The 25,366-nt window shown below is 44.9% G+C and overlaps 1 protein-coding gene across 1 annotated transcript in view; it reads left to right on the top strand.

Moving 5' to 3' along the window:
* The first annotated feature begins 7,198 nt into the window (after positions 1 to 7,198).
* RMND5A (required for meiotic nuclear division 5 homolog A) overlaps positions 7,199 to 25,366 on the top strand; it is a 44,202-nt gene continuing 26,034 nt past the window's right edge. Inside the window, exons 1-2 of the mRNA XM_048849204.2 lie at positions 7,199 to 7,526; positions 15,985 to 16,127. Coding sequence (XP_048705161.2) covers positions 7,385 to 7,526; positions 15,985 to 16,127 — 285 coding nt within the window. The 5' untranslated portion in view covers positions 7,199 to 7,384. The remainder of the gene's footprint in view (positions 7,527 to 15,984; positions 16,128 to 25,366) is intronic.

Below are 25,366 nucleotides of genomic sequence, written 5' to 3' on the forward strand. Positions count from 1 at the left end.
CCGGCTGCTCCCCCATCATGACAGGCGGAGGGCAAATCCGCTGCCCCTTTGTGAGGAGGAGCGGCTTCAAATGTAGTTTTGCCTAGGATGGCAGATTGTCTTGTGGGGCCTCTGTCGGTGGAGATTCATGTGTGCTCCCCCCTTAACTCACATGATTTATTCCTCTCACCCAAAGTGATAACAAGCAACCCAAATGCTGCTGCTCCCCAGGATCAGGCCCTAAGTGCTTCCAGAGAGATGAACCTCCCCCCCCCCCCCCTCCTGTGCCTTGCCAGAGCTGGAGTTTAATTTATGTGCTCAGTTGGATGTTAATGGTAAATTCTGTGCGGGGGGGGGGGAGGGGGAGAAAACCTGAATTTGTGCTGGAAATGGCCCAACTTGATTATCATACACATTGTAAGGAGAGTGATCACTTTAGCTAAGCTATTACCAGCAGGAGAGTGGGGTGGGGGGAGAGAAAACCTTTTGTAGTGGTAAACACCCATTTTTTCATGCTTTGTGTGTATAAAAAAATCTTCTATACTGTCCACAGTATGCATCTAATGAAGTGAGCTGTAGCTCAGGAAAGCTTATGCTCAAATAAATTGGTTAGTCTCTAAGGCACCACAAGTCCTCCTTTTCTTTTTGCGAATACAGACTAACACGGCTGTTACTCTGAAACCTGTCTATGGTGACTGACTATAGACTTTTTAATAGTTTTGACATTTTAATGTTTAAGACTTTTTTTATTAACTGAAATGTTCAAAATTGCAGGAAATTGGGGGCGGGGGAGGCATCAGATAGTAATTATTTAATGATTGTAGGCATTGAGATTCAAAAAGTAAAAGCTTTATAACCATTAAAACACAAATTGTCAACATCACATGCCAAAATATACAAAGTAGATATCCTTAAATCAAACTCTAGTAAGTTCGCAAGCAGCATTTTTCTTACATTGCCTATTTGTTACATTTCAATTACCAATTTTGTCATTTTTGTGTGTGGATGGTGAAATTGACATTTACCAATAAAAATGTAATCTTTGCACACTTAACTATAGAAAAGCCATGCAGAGTTAGATCAGTTGGTCAGGCAGCTTAGGCCCCCGATTTAAGGTTTGTATGAAAAGAAAAGCATCACAAAACCACAGCACTGATATGTGTCCCATTCATAACTCTTGTCCAACAAGCCACACGAAATCTGACCGTAAGTATTGAAGTTCCTACAGCTAAAGCGTAGCTGGGACTGCGACTGCACAGGCATCTCTCCCCACAGTGCCAGCAGATCCAACAATTCAGGTGTGCTCCAAGTGGGAGAGCATTTGCTGCATGGAGCCCCCATGGTCAGCTGGGAAGATGCATTCAGCTGTCCACAGGGAGCAAACAGGAAGTGGAATTTCAAAAAGTATTGGGCCTTAAAAGGGGGAAGGGTGGATACCTTTGTACCTAGGTGCAGTGCAGCAAAGTTCGAACTGCTGACCAGTTGTCACGATGGGCATTGTGGTACACCTCATGGAGGCCAATTAGAGCAACATAACCAAAGGCGGTGTCTACACTGACACTTAGTTGATATAACTTTGCTGCAAAAAGCTCTATGCTTCTCAGCGAAGTGGTTTTATTTTGTTGGCAAAGCAGAAGAGTTTTCTTGCCAGAAGGAGCATTGCAGTGTGTACACCTCCACTGTTTTGTCGATGAAAGCTGACTTTTGTTGACAAAACTGTGTAATGTAGACAAGGCCTAAGGCTCCTTAATAATAGCAGGGCCTGCAGAAAAAACAAGTCTAGCAATATGCCTCAGCTGTCTCAGGACACAAGCTCAACCTAATTTCTGGTGCACGTTAGTTCACAGCCAGGGCCCCTTCACTGAGAACACCATAGATATCATTCCCCAAATTTGAACATGGCTACTCTTATCCTCCGTGTACTTGCTAAGTAGAGTTCCGATCGTCAAGAGTGACAAGGTAATTGATTTTAGTGGTAGCTGGTCACAAGCTGAGCCTTTTGGCTTTGTCAACTTTGCTCCCTATATTGAAAGTCATAGTCCCTTATTCTTACGATGTACATTTGTGAAGGGGTAGTCAAGAGTAAAGATTTGAAGGATGAACCATATAGCTCCAATACTGGACAGTTAAGGACAAACTGATTTTAGGAGGTAGTTTTGCTCAATACCGAGTCACATGGGGGAAGACCAGCTTGAACAGAATGTACCCAGGGATCAGTTGGTATTTTAAAGTTAATCTATGAGAGGGAGGGGTCGTAATGCTCTCCCATTTCTTCATAAAATGTCACAGTCCACAAAACTTTATCAAGCTGACAAATGAGAGGCATAATTTCTGGGTCTCTGTCAAATCTTCCATGCACTAAGGGTCCTTCTAAATAATGAGAAAGTGACTCACTGCTGTAATGACCACTAACAGGACCAGCCCACCATGTGCTGAAATACCATGTGCTGAAAACTGTTTGGCTACTAGCATAGATAGGTCCAAAATGTAATTTACAGCATTACAAAAAGCATGTTCAACATCACTTGCCGTCAGGCCCCTAACAGATTCTTTGTACCCGTGCTGCAACCCTCTTCTCCTTTAAATCCCTCTTAAAGATCTACTTCTTCTGAGACACATACAAGAACCTAGCTGACTAATTCCTATATATTTATCTAAAGTGAGCAACTCAGACATACATGGAGTGATGGGTGGGAGGAACCTACCATGTTTAATTTCAGTTAAAAGTTTGTTCAGGATTTTTAATAAGCAGTGGACTTATCATATGAATACTTTGCTCATATGTTGTATCCCTCACTGCTTTTATGTTTTTAGGGTGTATGCTTTTCAGGGTAGGGGCTGTTCAGCTCCTCCTCAGTTTGAAAAGCACATAGCAATAATTAAAATAAAAGTCCACACAGCAAAACTGTTTAATGTCAATTAAGCAAGGTGTGGTAGGGGCACATAGACAATGCTTGTCTCTAATATGGCATTTCCTATTGTCAATGGACTAAGTGAAGCAGAACAGCCAAGAACCTCAAAAGTTAGTCCCAACATTTCCCACACAACGTTGACTGTGGTTTTTGGTTAAAATAATTTCTTTAAGCTTGTAGTTCAACTTTCTGGCAGTTCATATGTATTCACATGCTGATATTTTGGCAAGCAAACCAAAACATGAAACTCTGGAATATGACTGTCCTAATAGTAAGGACACAAACATCACTACTTTTTAAATTTTGATTTTCTATCAATGCTCAGTGGTAGACTGGGCAGCAAGGTAACTGACTGAGACTTTCACAGCAAAGAAGTGGAGACTACCGATGTTTCTCTGTATAAGAGGGGCCTGTGAATCAGACTGGAATCTGGCTTAGCATCAGTAGTTGAAAGGCTCCCCACAACACTTCTGCCTCAACTCCATTTTGCACCTAGGTGGCCCAGTTAGGGGAACTGGGGCAGGAGGAGCCCTTGAAGTACAGAGATATGAGCAGATAGACTAGGCTGTATCCCCCATCACATTAGGTTAGGCCTTGTGTACACTACAAAGTTTTGTTGGCAAAAGCTGGCTTTTGCCGACAAAACAGGGGAGGTGTACACACTACAAAGCTACTTTTAGCAGCAAAACTCTGCTGTTTTACAGACAAAATAAGACCACCTCAACAAGAGGCATAAAGCTTTTTGCGGCAAAATTAAAGCAACAAAGCATCAGTGTAGACACTGCTGTTTGTTTTATTGACATAACTGGCTTCCACAAGTATCCCTCAGTGCCTGCCACGACCGCTCGGCTCATTGTTTTGATCTCTGCTGCTCCGTAGGCATGCGCCCCTCCCCTCTCACAGCTCCAGGAAGTATCTGACAGCTGTGCATGCTGCACCCTTTGGGGAAACAAAGAGCAAATCATTGATGTGGAATGCTCCTGTTCTACCCTGCATGCACTAGGAACACAGCAGCAGGCAGACTGCTACTGCAGGGACAGGACTGCTGTGCTACTTTGACATATTCCTCAGGAGGAAGAGCTCACAGAGCTGCTCAGAATGCCGCTGTGGCAGAACTTGGAGAGAATCACAGAACCATAGGCAGGCAGAGTAGGCTGCTGCAGGAGAGTGTGCTGTGCCAAGCAGAGCTGGGGGCTGACGTGGGGTGGTGGCGTCCACCTTTCCCTGCCTCAGGATAAGTCAGCCTGCTGTCTCCCCTGCCTCAGACACACCGCTCTGCTCTCCCTCCCCCACACTCTTCATCTGAAAAAGCAGCTGACAATCTACTAGAATGCCCCTGGAACAATGGGATTGAGAAACCTTCATCATATGATGCTGTACCTGCCCCATGAGGCATTGCAAACCCTTCCCAAAGCACCCCGAAGCTAGTTGCACAGTGGGGGTAGCTATCACAGTACACTGCTCTCTGTGTGGATGCAAGAGCTGTTAGTGTGGATGCACTCTGCCAACACAAGGAGCTAGTGTGGACATGCAACAGCCGTTTCAATTAAAGCAGAAAAAACTCTGTAGACAAGGCCTTAGTCTAACACAGCCCTCTTCCCCCATCTGTCCCCCACCCCTCATTATCTCCCCAACCTACAAACTTCGCCCTAACTATACTGATGATTATAGGCTAGATACAACCATCAACTTTGCTGAATTACAACCCAATTTTTTTCAAATGTAGCCTACGCATAAGTATTCAGTGAGTTTTAACTATATGAAAAGTCTGAAAAGTCCCTAATTCAATTGTTAAGAATGTTTGGACCAAAGAAAGGCGAGATATGTACTGGTATTTTTAAAAGGCCCATTTTAAAATTAATTCTAACAACCTATTTCACAAAATTACTTGTGAATGGTCAGAAAACTCATCCTGTACTCAAAAAGCAAGTACTGTGAGTGTGAATAGAGTACTCTATTACTTATAAAGTGGAATCTCTGATTTAGGTACAAAAATGAACATGGAGAAATACGTTTAGACAGTTACAGCAGCAACAATCTTTCATTTTTATTTACCCGAAAGAAATAGACCAAAGCTTGAAAACCAGGACAACCATGTTTTGTCGGACAGACAAATTTGAAGTCTTAACTGTTCATTGACAATCAGAAGTGCCTTCACTCCCCGCCTGCTAGTAGTTTGGAACTAAAAACAAAATACAGTTAAATTGAGAAATGGGACAAAAACCCCCAAAACCTTTGCTAAATGACAGGGAAAGTAGTATTTTCAAGCCTTTAAGATGCAACTATATACAATGGAAATTTTAAAAAGTGTTTTTTTAAACACCCCAGCTAACAGTATCCTTTAAAATGAAATTTCAGTAGCATTATCTATATTGTGCAAAGGCAAGATATCATTGTACAGTTTTAACAGTCACAAATCAACACAAGTTCCAGCAAGCACTGTGTGATATCACAATTCGTGACATTCTGCCTCAGTTTCCCCATCAGAAAAGTGAGAATACAGTGAATACTGAGTCAGTGATGTTAAGCAATGGGATGAAGTTTTAAAGCAGGGTTTGAAAAATTTACCAGCTAGTCAAAAGATTAAACTCACTAGACAGAGTCCAAAATAAAAGGACAGGAGGAAGCTCACTGCCCAACTTAAATGATCTAGTGAAAAGCCAACTGCCCTTCCCAACTTGCTGGAAAAGGAAACTGTGTTACCATGTTCCTACCATGGTGTTGTCCCTTTAACCTACTCAAGGGCTCCATCTTTTATGTCAGCCTCTTGCTAGTACGTGTCTGACAGCTTTGAAGCCCCCTCCCCAGACATTCCCCCTGCAAAAGAAGGAGCATTCTGTCTACCAGCCCCTAACCTTAAAGTTATTCTACTAGTCTATCCTCCACCTTCCTTCATACTCTGAATTTCCCTCTCAAGTAGTTTCTTTTGCTGCCTCTCAGGATTTTTCCAAGTAGCAGGGTTAAAGTGATATAGTTCTTGTCAGTTCCACTACTACATATGGGATAGGATTCTGAATAGCAACAGTAAAAACTACAAAAGTTCTGCTCTTATTCCAGATGGCTGCTGTTTGAAAAAAGCTCCGAGCACTGAACCATATGCAGATTCATGAAGCCAACAGCAATAAAATGACATATGCAACACCCTCCCAAAGTTGTGAAGAGATGGAAATAAGATCTTTAAAGTTTGACTAGACAAAGCAGGTGGTAAGTTTAGGTACAGAAGCAAAGTGGTGGAAATGAAGATACTTTAAACATGTATTATCTTCCATTAGTTTTCCAGATAAGATGTTTCAATCTGGGCAGAATCCTGGGTGAAGAAGTCATAGCTCTAGGACTCCTCAAATGCTTTTGCCTGAGCCAGTCCATGTAGAAAGTGCCAGCTTCTCCTGGAAAAAGGCCACTGGCAAGTTACAAAACCCAGGAAAGCAGTAAGCACAATCAACCTCCCCCCCGCCCAAGCCTTCTCCCTACAGCCAGTACTTGCTCCACAGGTATCACCTTAGGCCACTGACACTGCATACCCCATGCGGGATCACGGTCTGTGCGGTTTCCTCAGGGGTAACTACTGCCTTGACAGCAAGGTGCGTGTAGCTGGAGGCAGAGCTCCCTGCATTGCCCCCTCAAAACCGCACCCGAGCACTTATATCTGCAGACACAGCCCTTGACCCCCGCCCCCACAGCTACCTCACCGCCTCTCCCTTGCAAGCTCCCACCCCTGACGCTGGCTGAAGCAAGCCCGTCGCCTACCTAGGGGCAGGAGAGCCTGTGAAGGGGCTGCCCGCCATTGAGCGCCCCCAGGGCGCAGCCCCCACCCGTCTTCCCCCAAGCCTTCTCCCTACGAATCGCCTCTTTGCCCATTAGGGGCGGGCAGCCGGGCAGCCAGCCGGCCCCTGCCGCCACCTCTGAGCCCCGCCCCCATCATCATCGCCGCCGCCCCCCGCCCAGGCCCTGGCGCGACCATAGCGCGCCCTCCCGGCACCTCCTCCAGCCCTGCTGTCTGTGGGGCTGCCTGAAAAACAATGCAGGCGAGGACCCCAGCTGGCCATCCAGCAGCCTATCATAGACCTTCCAAGACCGCAGGAGCCCGTGGCACTGCCTGAAGAATAATTCCACCGAGAACTCCAACCCCCCGTACAGCCACAGCACACGCACGGCGCAAGGATCCGAGTGATCATTCCCGATCCCGAAGTAACAAAACCGCCGCCGACCCTCGGCCGTTTTAAACAGAGCCTTTCTCCGGACCCGGACTGTCCACGGTGCAGCCTGAACAATAATTGACTGAGGACCTCGGGTGTCTAGTCCACTGCCTGCGCAGCGAGTGAGCCCGCTGCCGCTCAGGACCCCGGCTGCCTTTGCGCTGCCTGCACAATAACACTGTTCCGCCAGCCTCAGGGAGAAGTTCTAAACAAAATTCCGGCCCGGCGAGCGGCGGGGAGCCCGGCGGCGGCAGGGAGACCCGGCCTGAGCGAGCGGGGAGCCCCGCCGCGCTCGCCATGGATCAGTGTGTGACGGTGGAGCGGGAGCTGGAGAAGGTGCTGCAGAAGTTCTCGGGCTACGGGCAGCTCTGCGAGCGGAGCCTGGAGGAGCTGATCCAGTACGCGGGGGGGCTGCGCCGCGAGATCCTGCAGAGCGAGAGTACGTGCGGCGCGCCGGGCCCGGGACTCGGGCAGTGATGGGGGGGGGGCACCCTTCAGCCCCGCCAGAGAGCCCGCCCCCCATCCCGGCTCTCCTACTCCCCTCCCCATCCCGGCTCTCTTACCCCCCTCCCCATCCCAGTTCCCCCCAGCCCGCCCCCCAATCCCGGCTCTCCTACCCCCCTCCCCATCCCAGTTCCCCCCAGCCCGCCCCCGATCCCGGCTCTCCTACCCCCCTCCCCATCCCAGTTCCCCCCAGCCCGCCCCCCAATCCCGGCTCTCCTACCCCCCTCCCCATCCCAGTTCCCCCCAGCCCGCCCCCGATCCCGGCTCTCCTACCCCCCTCCCCATCCCAGTTCCCCCCAGCCCGCCCCCGATCCCGGCTCTCCTACACCCCTCCCCATCCCAGTTCCCCCCAGCCCGCCCCCCAATCCCGGCTCTCCTACACCCCTCCCCATCCCAGTTCCCCCCAGCCCGCCCCCGATCCCGGCTCTCCTACCCCCCTCCCCATCCCAGTTCCCCCCAGCCCGCCCCCGATCCCGGCTCTCCTACACCCCTCCCCATCCCAGTTCCCCCCAGCCCGCCCCCGATCCCGGCTCTCCTACACCCCTCCCCATCCCAGTTCCCCCCAGCCCGCCCCCGATCCCGGCTCTCCTACACCCCTCCCCATCCCAGTTCCCCCCAGCCCGCCCCCCAATCCCGGCTCTCCTACCCCCCTCCCCATCCCAGTTCCCCCCAGCCCGCCCCCGATCCCGGCTCTCCTCCCCCCGTCCCATCCCGCTTCTCCTCAGCCCTCTCCAGGCTCCCCCGATCCCGGCTCTCCCCCCCCCATCCCAGTTCTCCCTAGCCCGCCCCCCGATCCCGGCTCTCTTAGCCCCCCCTCCCATCCCGGTTCTCCTCGCACTCCCCGCCCCCCGCAGATCCCGGTGCTCTTCAACCCTCCCCACCCCCCGGTCCCGGCTCTCCTAGCCCCCCACATCCCAGCTCTCCTCAACCCTCCCCAGCCGCCCCCCATCCCGGTTCTCCTCAGCCCTCCCCAGCCCACCCCCCGCCCCAGGCTCCCCCGATCCCGGTTCTCTTCGGCTCCTAAATCCTGTCCGAGCGTCCCCCATTTGCCCCCCTCCCCGATCCCGGCCACTTGCCCGAACGACCCCCCGATCTCGGCTTCTCTTCAGGCCCCTTTCCCAGCCGTATCTGTAAGAAACCCCGGGGGTCCACTTTCTCCCCGTGTCACACCCCCTCTCCCCACAGAGACCCGGAGCCCCCGGCTTCCCCAATGTCCTGGTCTGGCTTCTCCTCGGGCCCCCTTTTCCCGGTCCCAGCGGCCCCCTTCCCCACCGCTACTACCACCATCGCCCCTTCCCGGTTTGGAACAACTCCCCGGGGCTGGTTGTCTCCCTCCTCCCGCCACTTCCTGGCCTCATCACCCCCAGCCTGTCCCTGCCAGTTTGGAAGGGCCCATGGCTTTTTCAGTTGCTGTGATTTTTAAGCACTCAAGGAAAATGAAATAGCGATTTCACAAACAGAGTGTAAATGGGGGAAAATTCCCAGCCAGTCAAAACATGTAAAACTTAAAGGAAACTGTAGACAAACTTCCTTCTTTCCTTTTCTTCCTTTCTCATGTTTATCCAGTTTTCCTAAAGGGAAACAAGCCTTTGTTTACAGTTTCTGAGATAGTATTAAATGGCCTTGTAGGGGGAAACGGTGAGTCACAGCAATTTAGTGAAGAGGTTACAACCATGTTTAAATTTAGACCCTGTCCACACCTTACAGTTAACAACATGCTAACAAGAGTATTTGGGCACCATTGTTGCTCGTAGTAGTGTGGGGGTCTAGCAGAGGTTTCCTGACTTGCTAGGACAGGGAGACAAGGTGGGTGAGGTAATATCTTTTTATTAAAAAAAGAAAAGGAGTATTTGTGGCACCTTAGAGACTAACCAATTTATTTGATCATAAGCTTTCGTGAGCTACACTGTAGCTCACGAAAGCTTATGCTCAAATAAATTGGTTAGTCTCTAAGGTGCCACAAGTACTTCTTTTCTTTTTGCGAATACAGACTAACACGGCTGTTACTCTGAAACCTGTCTTTTTATTAGACCAACTTCTGCATATTGCAAGGACAGGGGCATTTTTCTATTTCCTTGACCAGTTAAAAGAAAGAAGCAATCCTTCTTCATGCTCATTCAGGGAAACTGTGCAGATCTCTGCTACCCTCTGAACTTAAATGCCTTTGTTGCTACCATGGTTCTAACCATAGCATAAACAGAGCCTTATTTGGGTGATGGAGGAGGTTAGCACTTCTGGTTGTGGGGTGTTGAGTTGGGACAGGCATTGGTCCATTTTGGGTATGCCTACTTATTCTTTAATGAATAGAAATATTTATTCCTGGTTAGGAGATTCTGCTGTGTCCTCTTTATATTGGTCAGTATGTTTATATCTTTATTCCTTTGCATTGAGTAATAATGGGATTAGTCACTGGTATTGAAAGAGGAGTCATAAGAGCCAGGCTGGGTGACATAAACAACAGGTTTGTTGGATTTTCTGGGCTAGATTTAATGGGGCTTCAGCTGAAGATAAACATAGCCGCCTAAGTATTATATTTTCAGATAATATATAGCACTTTCAGAGTGTCATACGCCATAGCAGCTCTTTATAAAAATGAACCACGTAAACCTCGCAAAATCCCTGAGAGGTAAGTAACTCAGTATTTATACATGTAATGGGAGGGAGTGGTGAGACAAATCATGTGATTTACCCAGTGCCATAGAGGAAGTGAGTGATAGATATGGGATTAGAATCTGGGCATTCCTGGCTCCCAGTCCTGTGTTTACTATCGCTGTGCTCTAGAAGAATCCACTTTTGTTTAGTTCCAAGAGTTGTATTTGTTTGTTCTGGTCCTATGCAAATGCAGCTGCATAACTTTACTTGCATTGATGTCTGTGGGATTACTCCTGTGAGTAAAGTTAGATGTTGGCAGGATCAGGGCTGTTATTTAGACATGGCAGTTTACAGAGAGACTATAGAAGTAGGCCCTGTTCTGATGATCTCACAATTTAGGTATTTGTAGAAGTCCAGTCCAATATAGGCAGTAGAGTCTTCATTCTGTGAGAAGTTCTTGAACAGCTGTTAATCCTCTGCCAAAACTTGTTCCCTTGTTTTTTCAAAGGTTGGTGGATCAGAAATTCCTAGTGGCATTACCTACCAGAAATTAATTCTTTAGAGAATCTTCCTCTTTGGAAGCACATTTTTAATAGTCCCTCATGTTTTTTTCAAGTTGTCCAGGCAGGTAAAAATTAAATTAAATCTGTTCCTTCTGCACCCTGTTTTATCGGTCCACAATTCAAAGAAATTCTTTGTCGAACAAAAGGGTTTGACTAAGTGGCCAGCACTTTGTATGTTTGTTTATTGTTTAGCGTGTGCATAGTTCTCTAGCCAAGTGATGGCATCTTCAGTGGCGTGATGCAGTTCTTCTAGGCCACCGCTGACCCTAGTCAGCAGGGATTCATTGACACTGTGCGTCATCGGCTGTGTTGCACCGCAGCTGCACAAAGGGCTGTCAGGAAGGCCCCAGCGATACTGGTTGGCTGCACAGAGACCTTGCCTGGTCTGGAACCTATTCAACCATTGGCACTGGAGCAGGTCAAAACCAGGCGGGCAAATTGTGGGGTCGGCGATGAGGGACTGGTTGGGGATTATAACAGATATCCATTCCTCTCGCCAGAGTGTTACCGCCCTGACATCCTGGCATGGCGGATGAGACCAGAATGGGCAACGTGACGGCAGATGTGCAGCTGGTGGTTTAAAAAGGTCATTGTGCGGCGGCAGGCTTGAGTTGACACGTACTTTCTCCAGTAACCGGCCAGTGGCAACCTCTCGTCTGATATGAGGAGGAGCATTATTGCTCAGAACTGGGAGCCATAGGATTGGAGTCGGACGCATGGTGTCAGAGATGATACGCATGACGGCATGTAACTGCGTATCCACCAGTTTGGTGCGTGACGATCAACTCCAAACTGGGGCACAGTACTCCGCCACTGAATACGAGGTGGCAAGAGCTGATGTCCGCAAAGTTGGAGCACAAGCACCCTATGACGAACCTGCCAGTTTGCTAAGAAGATTGTTGTGCGCCTTAACTTTAGCTGCTGTCTTCTTCAGGTGGGCATGGTAACTCAGAGCGAGGTCTAAAGTCACACATAGATAGAATGCTTCCACTTTGTGCTTCAGCTCCTGACCATTCAGACAAACATTCAGTTCTCAGGTTGCGCTGGTGTGATGAAGATGGAACAAAGTGGAGACTGTTTTTATGGTGCTTGGCTGGAGGCGCCAAGTCTTACAGTAGTCAGCTAACTTTATCATGACCCGGTTTAAGATGGCATCAAGCTCGCGAAACGTTTGGGCTTGGGTCCCGCAACAGATGTTGTCTGTGTAAATGAACTTTCATTTACTCCATTGTTGGCAGGTCATTGATGTAAAGGTTGAACAGGGTTGGAGAAAGCACAGAGCCCTGGGGTAACCCGTTGCTCTGTTGTCTCCAAGCACTCATCTTCTCCTCCATATGGATTCTGAACCTCCTATTGCGAAGGAACAATTCAACAACGCCTGTGACCCAAGGTAGCAGGACCCGTGATACCTTCACGAGCAGGCCAGTGTGCCATACCTTATTTTACGCTGCTGTTAGATCGATGAAAACAGTGCCTGTTTTCAGGTTTCTCTGGAAGCCATTTTCAACGAATATGGTCAGTGTGAGTACTTGGTCGCATGTGCTATGGCGTCGGCAAAAGGTGGCTTGGTCAGGGCTCAAAATTCTCTTCACATCGGGTAATATGCGCTGTAGGACCAAGTACTCCAGTGCCTTGAAACACACTGACAATAATGATATGTTAAAGACAATCAATAAAACATATATTTTACAAATTGAGACTCTTAATCCTGCAAGGAGAGTTGTGTGGTATGACCCTTCTGCTTGCAGAGGGTCGCATTGACCTCAGTGGGATTCTGCTTTAGCCAGAAAGATCAGCCTACAAGGATCCCTTTTTGGTGTCCAAGCCTCTTATCTGTTAAAAAAACAAAACAAAACACTCTTGTATGTCTTTACTCTCTTCTGACTGTGTACCTGCTGTGCCTCTTTTCGAGACCTTTAGCAAGATGCTTTGAGACTGGTGCTATCTTTTTTCATATCTTGTAAAGGGCCATGCATGTTGTTGGTACCTAATGAATGAGCAATAACCCCATATCAACTGAATGTGAATATTGCCATTGCTTAGTAAACACTCTGGAATAAAGTAAGGGGTGTTTACTATGCACCTTCAGACTGTTTGGGGACGTTATAAAGCTTCCTTTTTTGATAGCAAAAGTTCTAATTTAATTTTCACTAGTGATTTATAGCTTTTTAAATAGAACAAGGTGTTCAGCTTTGTTCTTAGTAATTTATTATTATCTTATTGCTTAATTTCTCATTTTTACCATATAATTATAATCAATTGGAATATAAATATTGTACCTACATTTCAATGTATAGTATATATAGCAGTATAAACAAGTTATTGTATGAAATTTTAGTTTATACTGACTTCGCTAGTGCTTTTTATGTAGCCTATTGTAAAACTAGGCAAATATCTAGATAAGTTGATGTACCCCCTGAAAGACCTCTGCGTACCCCTGAGGAGTATGCGTGTCAGACTGTTGCTGTCCATTAATATTGGATTATTAAAGGGACACCAATTTCTGTCTGAAGTTGTTGTTTTTTAACCCATTATTTGTTTCAAGTTATCTCAGTTGTTACTGTAACTGAAAGATTTTAGAGGGGAAAAAATCTTTTTTCTTCTGTCTTTCCTTTGTGTGGTTGACAGCCTTTTCTGTGTAGAGATTGTCCTTGTTTCTCTATAATCAGTTTCCACTTGGTGTGTGGGTTTTTTTACACAACTTAAGAGGGATTTCTTTTTAATTAGGGAAATTGTGAAACTACAATAATTGGTGGGGGAGAGAAATCTGTGGACAGGTGTAGTATGATACCTGAAACTACTTAACCTTTTTAAAAAAATTGAGTAGCTTTCAAGTTGATATCAGATTAATAAATGTTAAGGCCAGAATGGACTATTCTAACCATCTAGTCTGATTTTAGTGAATGTTGATAAGGAAATATTGATGGGTGGAATGATTTCTTTCTGCCTCATGTATAATCTCCAAGGCTGGCTGTTTGTCATGACAAAAGTCATGATTTTATGCCAGATAGGGGTTGTTTTTTTAAGTCATGACATGCAGTATTTTAGTGATGTATCATGGAAAATTGAAAAGTCAAATATCCCTTACTTTACAATAACAATTATTAAAACAATAAGATTTATCTAATAGTTGAAAGCCATTCCAATAAACATGCTCCCTACTTTGTGTGCACAGAGCCAAATACGTAACATTTCATAGAGGAGACTTGCTCCCTGCTGTTACTCCATATTCATTTACTAGGAAGAATATGGAGTATTAGTAGTTCTTTTCCTTTGTGACAAAGACCATGGCTTTATGAAGAGCACCTAAAGGAGAAACGTGATTGTTATGGCTGTAGCAAACATGCAACCTTAAACATTGCAATTAATAAAGATTCTGCAACTAAAATTTAAAATTTAGAGACAGAATGGGGGCTTGCTTTTTTGGAGCTGTATTGGTTCTGTGGTGCTCATGGCAGAAAAAGATTGCTTTGTCAATAAAATAGGCAGATATGGTTGAGATACCTCAAAGCAGGTGTGTGGAATAAGGAGCTGTAAATTTGTACCTAGTCCCTCTGATTGCAACTACACTTCTTCTGTTACGAGACGTCTTTGATTTCCTTCACCCAACTTGTAAGAGGCATGAAGTTAGGGGCTATATATTATGTTAGTTACATTTTGTTTCTCCTCTCCCCACACTTGCAACTCCTGTGATGGCAGTTTGTTACGCATGTAGTAATGCCTGAAATATCAGAAGAGAAACTGGCTGTGTAACACTCTGCTCCAACCAACAGTAATTCAAGACACAGAATGAGAAAAGAATAGGGATTAAAATTAATGGTTGCTTTTTGAACCTTGTTTTATTAAATGTTGTGGAACTTTTAGGATCTCATCCTTTTAAATATTTCTCATTGGGAGAATTTATAGCTATGGCTGTTAGGAAAACCGTTCTTGGACTGGTTGGTCACTTCAGCCATCACTGTGTACACTACCTGAGGGATATTTTAACACAAACCTTGAGTGTGTGTGCTTGATTGAATGATGTAACTCGTAGAATGATCTGGGCAGAAGCAGTGATGAGAAAAATCCTCTCATCAACAATAGGATCTAAAACAAGACTGGAGGAGACAGTACTCCGGAATCTGGGATCCAAAAGTTGAAAGAAAGTGGGATTGAAGCAGAACACTGAAGAGAAAAAGTTAATTTCTCCAACTGAGACTATTTAACCCGTAGGGAAACTGAGGCATAGATGGTGTGAATTGCCTGGGAGATACTGGGATTTAGTTTAAGGGTTCTCAGACATTTTCATATTTATTATTTTATACATAGAGTATGCCTCCTCCCCTCCCACTGGTGATCCCATAACATTCCTGTGGCAGCTATTGAACCTGATGCAATGGAAAAGTAATATCTGGAAAGGAACAATGTGTTTTTAGCTGTCACATGTGATTTAGCAACTGGAAATGAGGAAATCCAGCACAATCCGATGAGCCAGCTCTTTGTGGACCACCAGCAAGTAGTCCATGGTCCACCTCTGCTCTTTGAATCAGTGTTTGAGACCTATTAGTTTAATTATTTAGACATGGGATTGTGAGTCAGAAGATTTAGAACCCGAATGGTATTGCTTTGCACTTTGTTTTGAATGTAATATGCTACCAAATCAGAGTGGTAGCACTCAGCACTCACTTTGCACTGGTGTAAATAGCTACATAAGGTCCAGGGCAACAATGAATAGGGCCCTTAAATTCTAATCCTGGACTCTGTGTGCGTGTGCACGCAATAATGTAATGCCTAGCACTAGTACATCCTCAAAGAACTGAACAAATGAAAGTTGATCCTACGGTGAGGGTAGAAATGATACCCCAGTACATTCTGTGAGGAAGGTTGGTTTAATGTTAGTGCCTTGAGATCCTCTGGTGAAAGGCACTAGAAAGTCCTATTTATCATTAACCTTGAATTCATCAATTTGAAAAACTGTTATTCCATTCAGGAGAATTTGTACCTGCCATAGCAAAACTGGGACTGGCATCTTAATGAGGTTGTCCCATATCCTATCGGTTTTATTTTTTTTAAAACTGCGTTTAGCTGATTTGCTTTGCCTACACTTTCTAGATTGGCTTTTGACTTTGTTTTTTTCAGAGCTTTTCACTCTTCCAGTACCATTTTCACCTTTTATTATCTTCACCTATTTGGGAGGAATTTAGCATTATCATTTGTTTATAATAAAGTTTGTAATTAATTTTCTTGTCTTCTGCCTAGACCAAGATGGAGCCTTGTCAGGGACAATTTCCCTTGTTATGACACAGTGCTGCAAAAGAATAAAAGACACAGTTCAGAAATTGGCCTCAGATCATAAAGACATTCACAGCAGTGTTTCCCGAGTTGGAAAAGCCATTGATAAGGTATTTACGTTATGACTTTTATTGTGTTGAAACTTGTTAAATATTTCCCGCCTTGTATTTTATAGTATATAGTCAACCCTGCTATATTTGGAATCAGAAGGTTGGGGTTAAATCCTGGCCCAATAATTGGAAAACTTCCATGGACTTCAACAGAGCCAGGATTTTATCTCTGTGTATAAACTAGTCTTCTGAAAATTAATATCCGGGCCTTCCTTCTCCATGTCTTTTCACAATAAAATCTTCCCAATTCTTTGGAGGTCAGCCAAGTGGTCGTTTCAGTTCCTGTGGGTACCACTTGGCGACAGCTGCAGTCCATCGATTGTCAGTGAGCCTCACTATATGTCCGGCCCATTGAATTTTCCTATGCCTGCTCTCAACAACGATGTCCTACACTCCACTCTGCTCTCCTGATCTCTTCATTGGGGACTCTATCGCAGATTGAAATTCCCAGAATTCTTCTTTCCATCACCCTCTCTGTGACAGACAGTTGCTGCTCCTCTGTCTTCGTCAGCACCCATGTTTTGCTGCCGCACAACATTGCTGGCAGTACTGTTAAATTGAAGAGGCTGACGTGTGTTGTCTGGTTGATTTTTCCTTGGAGGACATTCCTGATAGAATTGAATGCACACCAGTGTGCTTGCTTTTTTCGTGAGAGTTCACCTTCCTGATTGTGGCACATGTTAATTTCTTGGCCCAAATAGACATATTGCTCAACTTCTTCTGTTTGTTCTCCCTGGATTGTGATTTGGACTTTTGGCAAGGTATCAGACCACATAAATTTCCGTTTTTGTAGCGGTTCATTTTCAGTCTGACTTGGCTGCTTTTTGTGTTGAGTTCTTATCGCATTTTCTGTAGTTTGATAGTATTTTCGGCAATCAACACATTATTGTCCATGAATCTGAGCTGGTTCAATGTATTAACAGGTGTTAACAGGATTAATAGAAATCTTCTAGCTAAGAAATATACTATTTCTGGGTATCATGTCTTCTTTCTGTCTAATCACTGGTAACAGATGTTTAGGCAGTTGTATCCTGTTTTAGGAGACCTGTTAATCTGGAACAGCTTATCAAGAAAGGTATTTTTGCATGATTTTTTTTCCTAATTCGTTTAATCAGTTCACTGAGGGCTTGGTCCTGTGAGGTGCTGAGCACTCTCAGTGGGAATACAGGATGCTGAGCACCCCACCGGATCAGGCTATTAATATGATGCATTTGTGCACTTCATAAATAGTAAAGAGAGCACAAAAATTATTATAGTTGAAGCTTTTCTGGTGAGACATTCTGATACAAATTCTGATTTCAAGGATTTCTAGGAGCGCCACAAGTTACTGTAGGATAGACTTCAATATCCCTTTGAAAAGGTACCCGAATTCTCTCTCACAGCAATTGATGCCATATGTAAACCTTCAAACCATGCTTTTCCATGAAACAATATTGTGAAGCATTCTTCCCTCTCATGGAAGATAGTTTATGTGTGTCAGAGCATCTGTAATAAACAAAACAAAACAAAAAATCCCAAAAACTCTTTTCAGATTTTCATTTGTGTTGTGGTTTAATATTGAGACATGTTTAGATCTCAGATTGTGTGTACTGACAGATTTCTTAAACACAGTGTCAGACATAGAGTTGGTAGACCGCAGACAATTCTTTTATAAAGGAGACCCCTGTGAACATGTCTCTTGACTGTAAAGAGCCACCCCTGCTATACAAAGTAATGGTTAATCTTTTATCTTTCATAACGAGAAAGATTTTATCTTTAAACAAGACATCTAATCTATTAAGTTTTAATTTAGTAGCAGCAGAGTGTACTAATAATCACAATGCACAGTGCACTGCATTATTGGGTGGAATATCTGTGCAACAATTGTGATTTTTTGTTTGTTTGCTCTATATTTAGCTATCATATAGATCTAAAAAACAATGTATGGCTTAATACCAACAGTGCTAATCCAAGCATCAGTGTGATATTCAAAGCTTAAGTATACATCTGTTCATGATCCTAGCTATTGTATCTAAACCAATTAACTAAAGTAAAAGCAGTCCATCCTTATTAGTAGCTTGAAACCTGCTATAAATCTGTTTAAGCTTGTCTTGAGTTTGAAACTTGTAACTTCAGTCCTCTTTTGATTTAACAAATGGACTTCATATGAACCATTCTGAATTTGATTAGGTTCTTTTTCAATTTAATTGCTCTGGTAAAACAGAGCAGCACCAAATAATAGCAACGTAATTTAGGTGGATTTGAGTACTGAGTGAAACAATAGGGAAATGGTTTGTAGTAACAAAAAATAAGAGGTATAACCCCCCCTGACATTTAGGGATTTGATAAAATTAGACATGGTCTCCTGTTTCCAAATAACTGTTTCAGTTATTCACTCCTGTAGTTTCTCAACAGTTTTATTGTCACTTTACCTAATGAAGTTTGCCCAGTATTAAAAAATGGACCATATAAATAAAAGTTTTATAAAACTGTAGGCACTACATTTTAGAGACTGATAGAAACAAGAAGTGGAAGGACATCAACAAGTTCATCTGGTCTGTGCCCCCAGTGGGTGCAGGATTGCCAAAAAGGACCTCTAGCTGAAAGTTCAGTCCTGTGGTATTCTGAGCAACCTCAACTCCCATCAATATCACTGGGAGTTCAGGGCACAAACACTTTTTCCAAGTTATTTGGCACTTTGCAAGATCATGCCTTGAAACACAGACTTTCTGTGAGATCTTGTGCAAGTCACTTGACCAAAAGCTTCAGTCCATACAGCTGGAAAACTGGGTAGAAAGCAGGAGCTGCATCTGCTGAGAATTTCCCTAGACAAATAAACTACAGAAAATATATTCTAATCCTTCTTGGTCTATTCACAAAATCCATTGTATAAAGTTGAACATAATGATTTCATGAAGAAAAGGAGTACTTGTGGCACCTTAGAGACTAACCAATTTATTTGAGCATGAGCTTTCGTGAGCTACAGCTCACTTCATCGGATGCATACCGTGGAAACTGCAGCAGACTTTATATACACACAGAGAATATGAAACAATACCTCCTCCCACCCCACTGTCCTGCTGGTAATAGCTTATCTAAAGTGATCATCAAGTTGGGCCATTTCCAGCACAAATCCAGGTTTTCTCACCCTCCACCCCCCCACACAAATTCACTCTCCTGCTGGTGATAGCCCATCCAAAGTGACAACTCTTTACACAATGTGCATGATAATCAAGTTGGGCCATTTCCTGCACAAATCCAGGTTCTCTCACCCCCTCACCCCCTTCCCAAAAATCACACACACACAAACTCACTATCCTGCTGGTAATAGCTCATCCAAAGTGACCACTCTCCAAGAGAGTGGTCACTTTGGATGAGCTATTACCAGCGAGTGGTCACTTTGGATGAGCTATTACCAGCAGGAGAGTGAGTTTGTGTGTGTGGTTTTTGGGAGGGGGGTGAGAGAACCTGGATTTGTGCAGGAAATGGCCCAACTTGATTATCATGCACATTGTGTAGAGAGTTGTCACTTTGGATGGGCTATCACCAGCAGGAGAGTGAATTTGTGTGGGGGAGTGGAGGGTGAGAAAACCTGGATTTGTGCTGGAAATGGCCCAACTTGATGATCACTTTAGATAAGCTATTACCAGCAGGACAGTGGGGTGGGAGGAGGTATTGTTTCATATTCTCTGTGTGTGTATAAAGTCTGCTGCAGTTCCCACGGTATGCATCCGATGAAGTGAGCTGTAGCTCACGAAAGTTCATGCTCAAATAAATTGGTTAGTCTCTAAGGTGCCACAAGTACTCCTTTTCTTTTTGCGAATACAGACTAACACGGCTGTTACTCTGAAACCAATGATTTCATGGACGGTCAGGTTGAAGAAGGTCTCATGGGGTCCATCTAATCTATCCGCCTGCACTGCTTTAAGATAATATTTGCATTTCAAGCAAATCTGATTCCTTCTAGTGAAGTATCTATTGGCTTATTAGGGTTCCATAAACAATTTAAATTAAAATCTCCCCAAATAATATACTCAAGTTTTAAACCAATTAAAAGTAATTAGATATAATTGATCTAGTGAATTGATCCCTCATGACTTCCAGACAAATCCTAGACAAAGTTTTGTTGTCAATAAATAAAATCCTCATTGGAACCTGAAAGATCAGTCTTTTTATATTTACAATAGCCTTCCAGCAGCATCTTCATTTTCATCTTTATTTTTACAGATAGAATAAAACCTCATGACAATGTGATTGGTGTTTTGTAGGTCATCAGGTTCTTGTTAAGATATGATCAGATGTGGACAAGTGTCTCTCAGATGAATTTATCGTGGGCTTCAAGATTAGAATGAGGCTTCCAAAATTTATTGGAACTAATTTTAGTCAGTGGTGAGCTGGAGCCGGTTCACACCAGTTCGCGCGAACCAGTTGTTAAATTTTGAAGCAGTTTTAGAACCGGTTGTTAACCCGCTTCCCTCCTGCAGGGGGCGCTGAGGCTTTGATGGGCTCCGGCCGGGAAGTGATGTAATTCCTCCTCCGACCACCAGGGGCGCTGCGCTGCGGGAGCCATGTGGGCTGCCGCCTGGCCCTGGGCACGAGCCCTGGTGCTGCTGCTGCTCCCCCGACCCCTGGCCCTGGGCTCCCGCTGCTGCCTGGTGGGTCCCCAGATGCTCTGCTGGGCCTGGGCTACGTCCTGCTGCTCGGGCTGCTCCGAGCTGCTCTCCCCATGAGCACCCACCACCCTGCCCGCAGCCAGCCCCCATCTCCAGCCACCTCTGCACCCCCTGCCCTGCCCACAGCCAGCCCCTGCCGCATCCCCTGCCCTGCCCGCACCAGCCCCTGTCTTCAGCCGCCCCCGCACCGCCTGCCCGCAGCCAGCCCCTCCGCACCGCCTGCCCGCAGCCAGCCCCGCCGCACCCCCTGCCCTGCCCACAGCCAGCCACCCCGCACCCCCTGCCTGCACCAGCCCCTGTCTCCAGCCATCCCCACACCCCTGCCCGCACCAGCCCCTGTCTCCAGCCACCCCCGCTCCAGCCCCTGCCGCACCCCTGCCCTGTCTCCAGCCAACCCCTGCTGCACGCACCCCCTGCCCTGCCCTCAGCCAGCCCGTCTCCAGCCACCCCTGCACCCCCTGCCCTGCCTGCAGCCAGCCCCTGCCACACCCCCTGCCCTGCCTGCAGCCAGCCCCTGCCGCACCCCCTGCCTTGCCTGCAGCCAGCCCCTGTCTCCAGCCAGCCCTGCACCCCCCTGCCCTGTCTCCAGCCAGCCCCACACCCCCTTGCCTCCAGCCAACCCCGCACCCTCCTGTCTCCAGCCAGCTCCGCACCCCTTGCCCTGCCTGCAGCCAGCCCCGTACCCCCTGCTTCCAGCTAGCCCTGCCCCACGCCCCTGTCTGCAGCTGGCCCTACGTCCACTGGTGCCCTACAGTTCCCAGGGCAATAACCCTGCACACTTGCTTCAACGAGGGGGGCAGGGAGCAGCTGGGACCCACACATGTGCATACCCTAGGGTGACCAGACAGCAAGTGTGAAAAATCAGAACGGGGGTGGGGGGGTAATAGGAGCCTATATAAGAAAAAAAACCCAAATTTGGGACTGTCCCTATAAAATCGGGACATCTGGTCACCCTAACACACCCCTAGGGAGTGGCGGGGACCCACACATGTGAAACGGAGCTCATTTCTAGTTCAGGCCCATCTTTTTAAAAAAAACCTTTAGACAGGGTTAACATACATCCGTATTTTCCTGGACAGGTCAGGCTTTTTGGTTCTTAAATTGCCGCCCGGGAGGAATTTTTAAATTTTAAAAATTCCTCCCGGGAAAATACGGACATATAGTAACCCTGCTGGTACAAAAAATACATACTGGGGCACATCCCTTAAATCAGAACTTTTTATAGGGAGTCGGTTGTTAAGATTTTGGCAGCTCATCACTGATTTTAATTGAGTGTTACATCCCAGTGACATTTATTGTTTCAAATTATTGTTTCAAATCAAATCAGTGCTTCCTGCTCAACAAGCTCAGATTTTGATGGAATTTGGTGTGCAATGAGTCCATAGTGAGTTTCAGATTAAATGTTTCATTTCCTGTGTAATGAAAGGGAGGGGCCTACGCATGATATTTCCTTTGGCCAGTCTTTTGTTTATGCAACTCCATACTAATGAGCTGGACAGATTTACTAGGCATGTTGCCAGTAGGGTTCTCGCTGAGATCACAGGCTCATCATCATAACTGAAGAGGAACTTCAAATTTGGCATGAAGTATTAGCATCCATCTCACCAAGATCTTTAACTAACCAAACCCTTTGTCTCCATATCAACTATTCAAGATTCCCAGGTTCCACATCTATGAAAGTTACTCCTTATTACAAAGGGATATTGCTTCCTTGGAAGGGAATGATTACAGCCAAATTTAATCTTAATGTAGTTTCTCTGCCCCCCTCCCAGGATCGGAGTCACATTGTTATCATCAAACAAGCTGTCTGCAGTGGTTGGCCAGTGATTTCTACCAGTTGAATGTAAAAAAAAAACATACTCTTGAATGGTTTGACACTGGCTGATCATGATTGGGATGTGAATAGTAGAAGCTCATATCCTAGCAGTATCCATCTTATTAGTAGTTAGATACCTGTGCTGGTGTTTTGAGGTGGGATTGTCATCAGGAGAATGAGGTGGAGAAATGCTGACTCCATCCATTTCTTCCATACCTTCGCTAAACCTTGTCCTTAAAGGCATACAGTTAGGTCAGATTTCACCCCAAATGTAAGTTATGGGGAAACAAGCTTTTACTAAGATGTCTGGAAAATTTTCCATGAAACAAAATTAGTCCAGGGAGCGGGGGGCATGGACACACATTTTAAAAATAAATATTCCTTTGGAGTGTCGTTCAGATGTTACAGGTTTCAGAGTAGCAGCCGTGTTAGTCTGTATTTGCAAAAAGAAAAGGAGTATTAGTGGCACCTTAGAGACTAATAAATTTATTTGAGCATAAGCTTTCGTGAGCTACAGCTCACTTCATCGGAAGTAGCTCACGAAAGCTTATGCTGAAATAAATTTGTTAGTCTCTAAGGTACCACTAGTACTCCTTTTCTTTCAGATATTACAGTTATGCGAGATATTAAAGAATGCATTCTTTACAACCCAAATATTATATTATGAATCAGAAAATGAAATGGACAATGAAATAGACTAGTTATTACTAGTCTCACTTTTATGTCTATTCAAAAGTGAGAAAATTAGCTAGATCTTAAACATTTCACTTTTAATCGCCTTAGGTACTACTAATAACATAGGGAAAGCCAGTAATCTGTTTAAAGTGATATTTAACCTGACAGTGTCACTTTATATATTTTTTTCTTGATGTTTCTTGAAATTCCTTCCAAATTTCATCAGTATCAGTAATATTTTTTTACGATATGGCTCTGGTATATTCACCACATCATCTTCTACATTTCTTTGTCCTAGGTCTACTATTCTGGCTGTTGTAAGGATTGTTTTTTCAAGTTACTAATTTGGAAGCAAATTATTATTTGCTGTTATTACCTCAGTTAAGCCTCTGACCATGCTCAGTACGAATAATGTTTCCAGAAGGCTGAGCAGGGTACGATAATATAAGTGCTCATGCAATTAATACAAATTCTGGGCCTTTCTAATAAGCCTGACTCTTAGATCCTTATTAAACACCACGTGTCAGAAATTATATTGAAGTGAAGATGGAGCAAGTTCACTCATCTAGATAGCAGCATTGAGAAATGCCTGGTCACTAAAATCTAATAGGTTTCAGAGTAGCAGCCGTGTTAGTCTGTATTCGCAAAAAGAAAAGGAGTACTAGTGGCACCTTAGAGACTAACCAATTTATTTGAGCATAAGCTTTCATGAGCTACAGCTCACTTCATCGGATGCATCTCGGATGTAGCTCATGAAAGCTTATGCTCAAATAAATTGGTTAGTCTCTAAGGTGCCACTAGTACTCCTAAAATATAATACTTACATGACAGCTATGAAAAATGTAAACAAAGGGCAAGCAATGTTTTGTTCTACATGGAATAAGCACTCATTGTGATATGTATAATTGCTTCTGAAAATCACAGAACATTCACTGCAGGGTCTTGAAATCCCAGTAACTATGGCAAAATACTAGAGAAATTGCTAATTTACTTAAAATACCAGAGACATCTGTAAATCTGTTGAACAGGAGAAAAAAAATGAAGACATGATTCCTCAAAGAATGGAGGAGAGAATTAGGATAAGGGCCAGCAGAATTATTTCAGGCACTGGCATCACCAAAATCATCATGTTCTAGCACATCATAGAATATCAGGGTTGGAAGGGACCTCAGGAGGTCATCTAGTCCAACCCCCTGCTCAAAGCAGGAGCAATCCTCAACTAAATTATCCCAGCCAGGGTTTTGTCAAGCCTGACCTTAAAAGCCTCTAAGGAAGGAGATTCCACCACCTCCCTAGGTAACCCATTCCAGCGCTTCACCGCCCTCCTTGTGAAACTGTAACTTGAGACCATTACTCCTTGTTCTGTCATCTGGTACCACCGAGAATAGTCTAGATCCATCCTTTTTGGAACCCCCTTTCAGGTAGTTGAAAGCAGCTATCAAATCCCCCCTCATTCTTCTCTTCTCCCGACTAAACAATCCCAGTTCCCTCAGCCTCTCCTCATAAGTCATGTGTTCCAGTCCCCTAATAGTTTTTGTTGCCCTCCGCTGGACTCTTTCCAATTTTTCCACATCCTGCTTGTAGTGTGGGGCCCAAAACTGGACACAGTACTCCAGATGAGGCCTCACCAACGTCGAATAGAGGGGAATGATCACATCCGTCGATCTGCTGGCAATGCCACAACTGGAAGCCACAACATAATTAGCCTGATTTCAAGGCGTTATAGCTATTCACCTGACAAAATAGCTAGATACATACAGCACTAAGTGACTTTGAAAAGAGTTGCAAGGTTTATGGACCAGATGTTATTTCAAAACTAAGTGTTGCCTTAACAGTAATTAAAATAGCTAAAAGGTGAGGGAGGTGAGGATATGCATGTAGTTACTAACATGGGAGTGAGTAGGCAGATGAGATGAGATAATAATATAGGAGCGACTATACTTGTGTTACACTCCCAGACCAGGAAAGGTTTTAAAAACTAGGGTTTTGTTAAACATAATATCCACAACCCCCCCAAACAAACGCAGTTTGTATGTGCTCAGTCTCACTGAAGGACAACAGCAGTCCTCCTGGCATCACATCTTGCTTCCCGACTG

The sequence above is a fragment of the Caretta caretta genome, chromosome 4 (assembly GCF_965140235.1).
Source record: "Caretta caretta isolate rCarCar2 chromosome 4, rCarCar1.hap1, whole genome shotgun sequence".
NCBI lineage: Eukaryota > Metazoa > Chordata > Testudines > Cheloniidae > Caretta > Caretta caretta.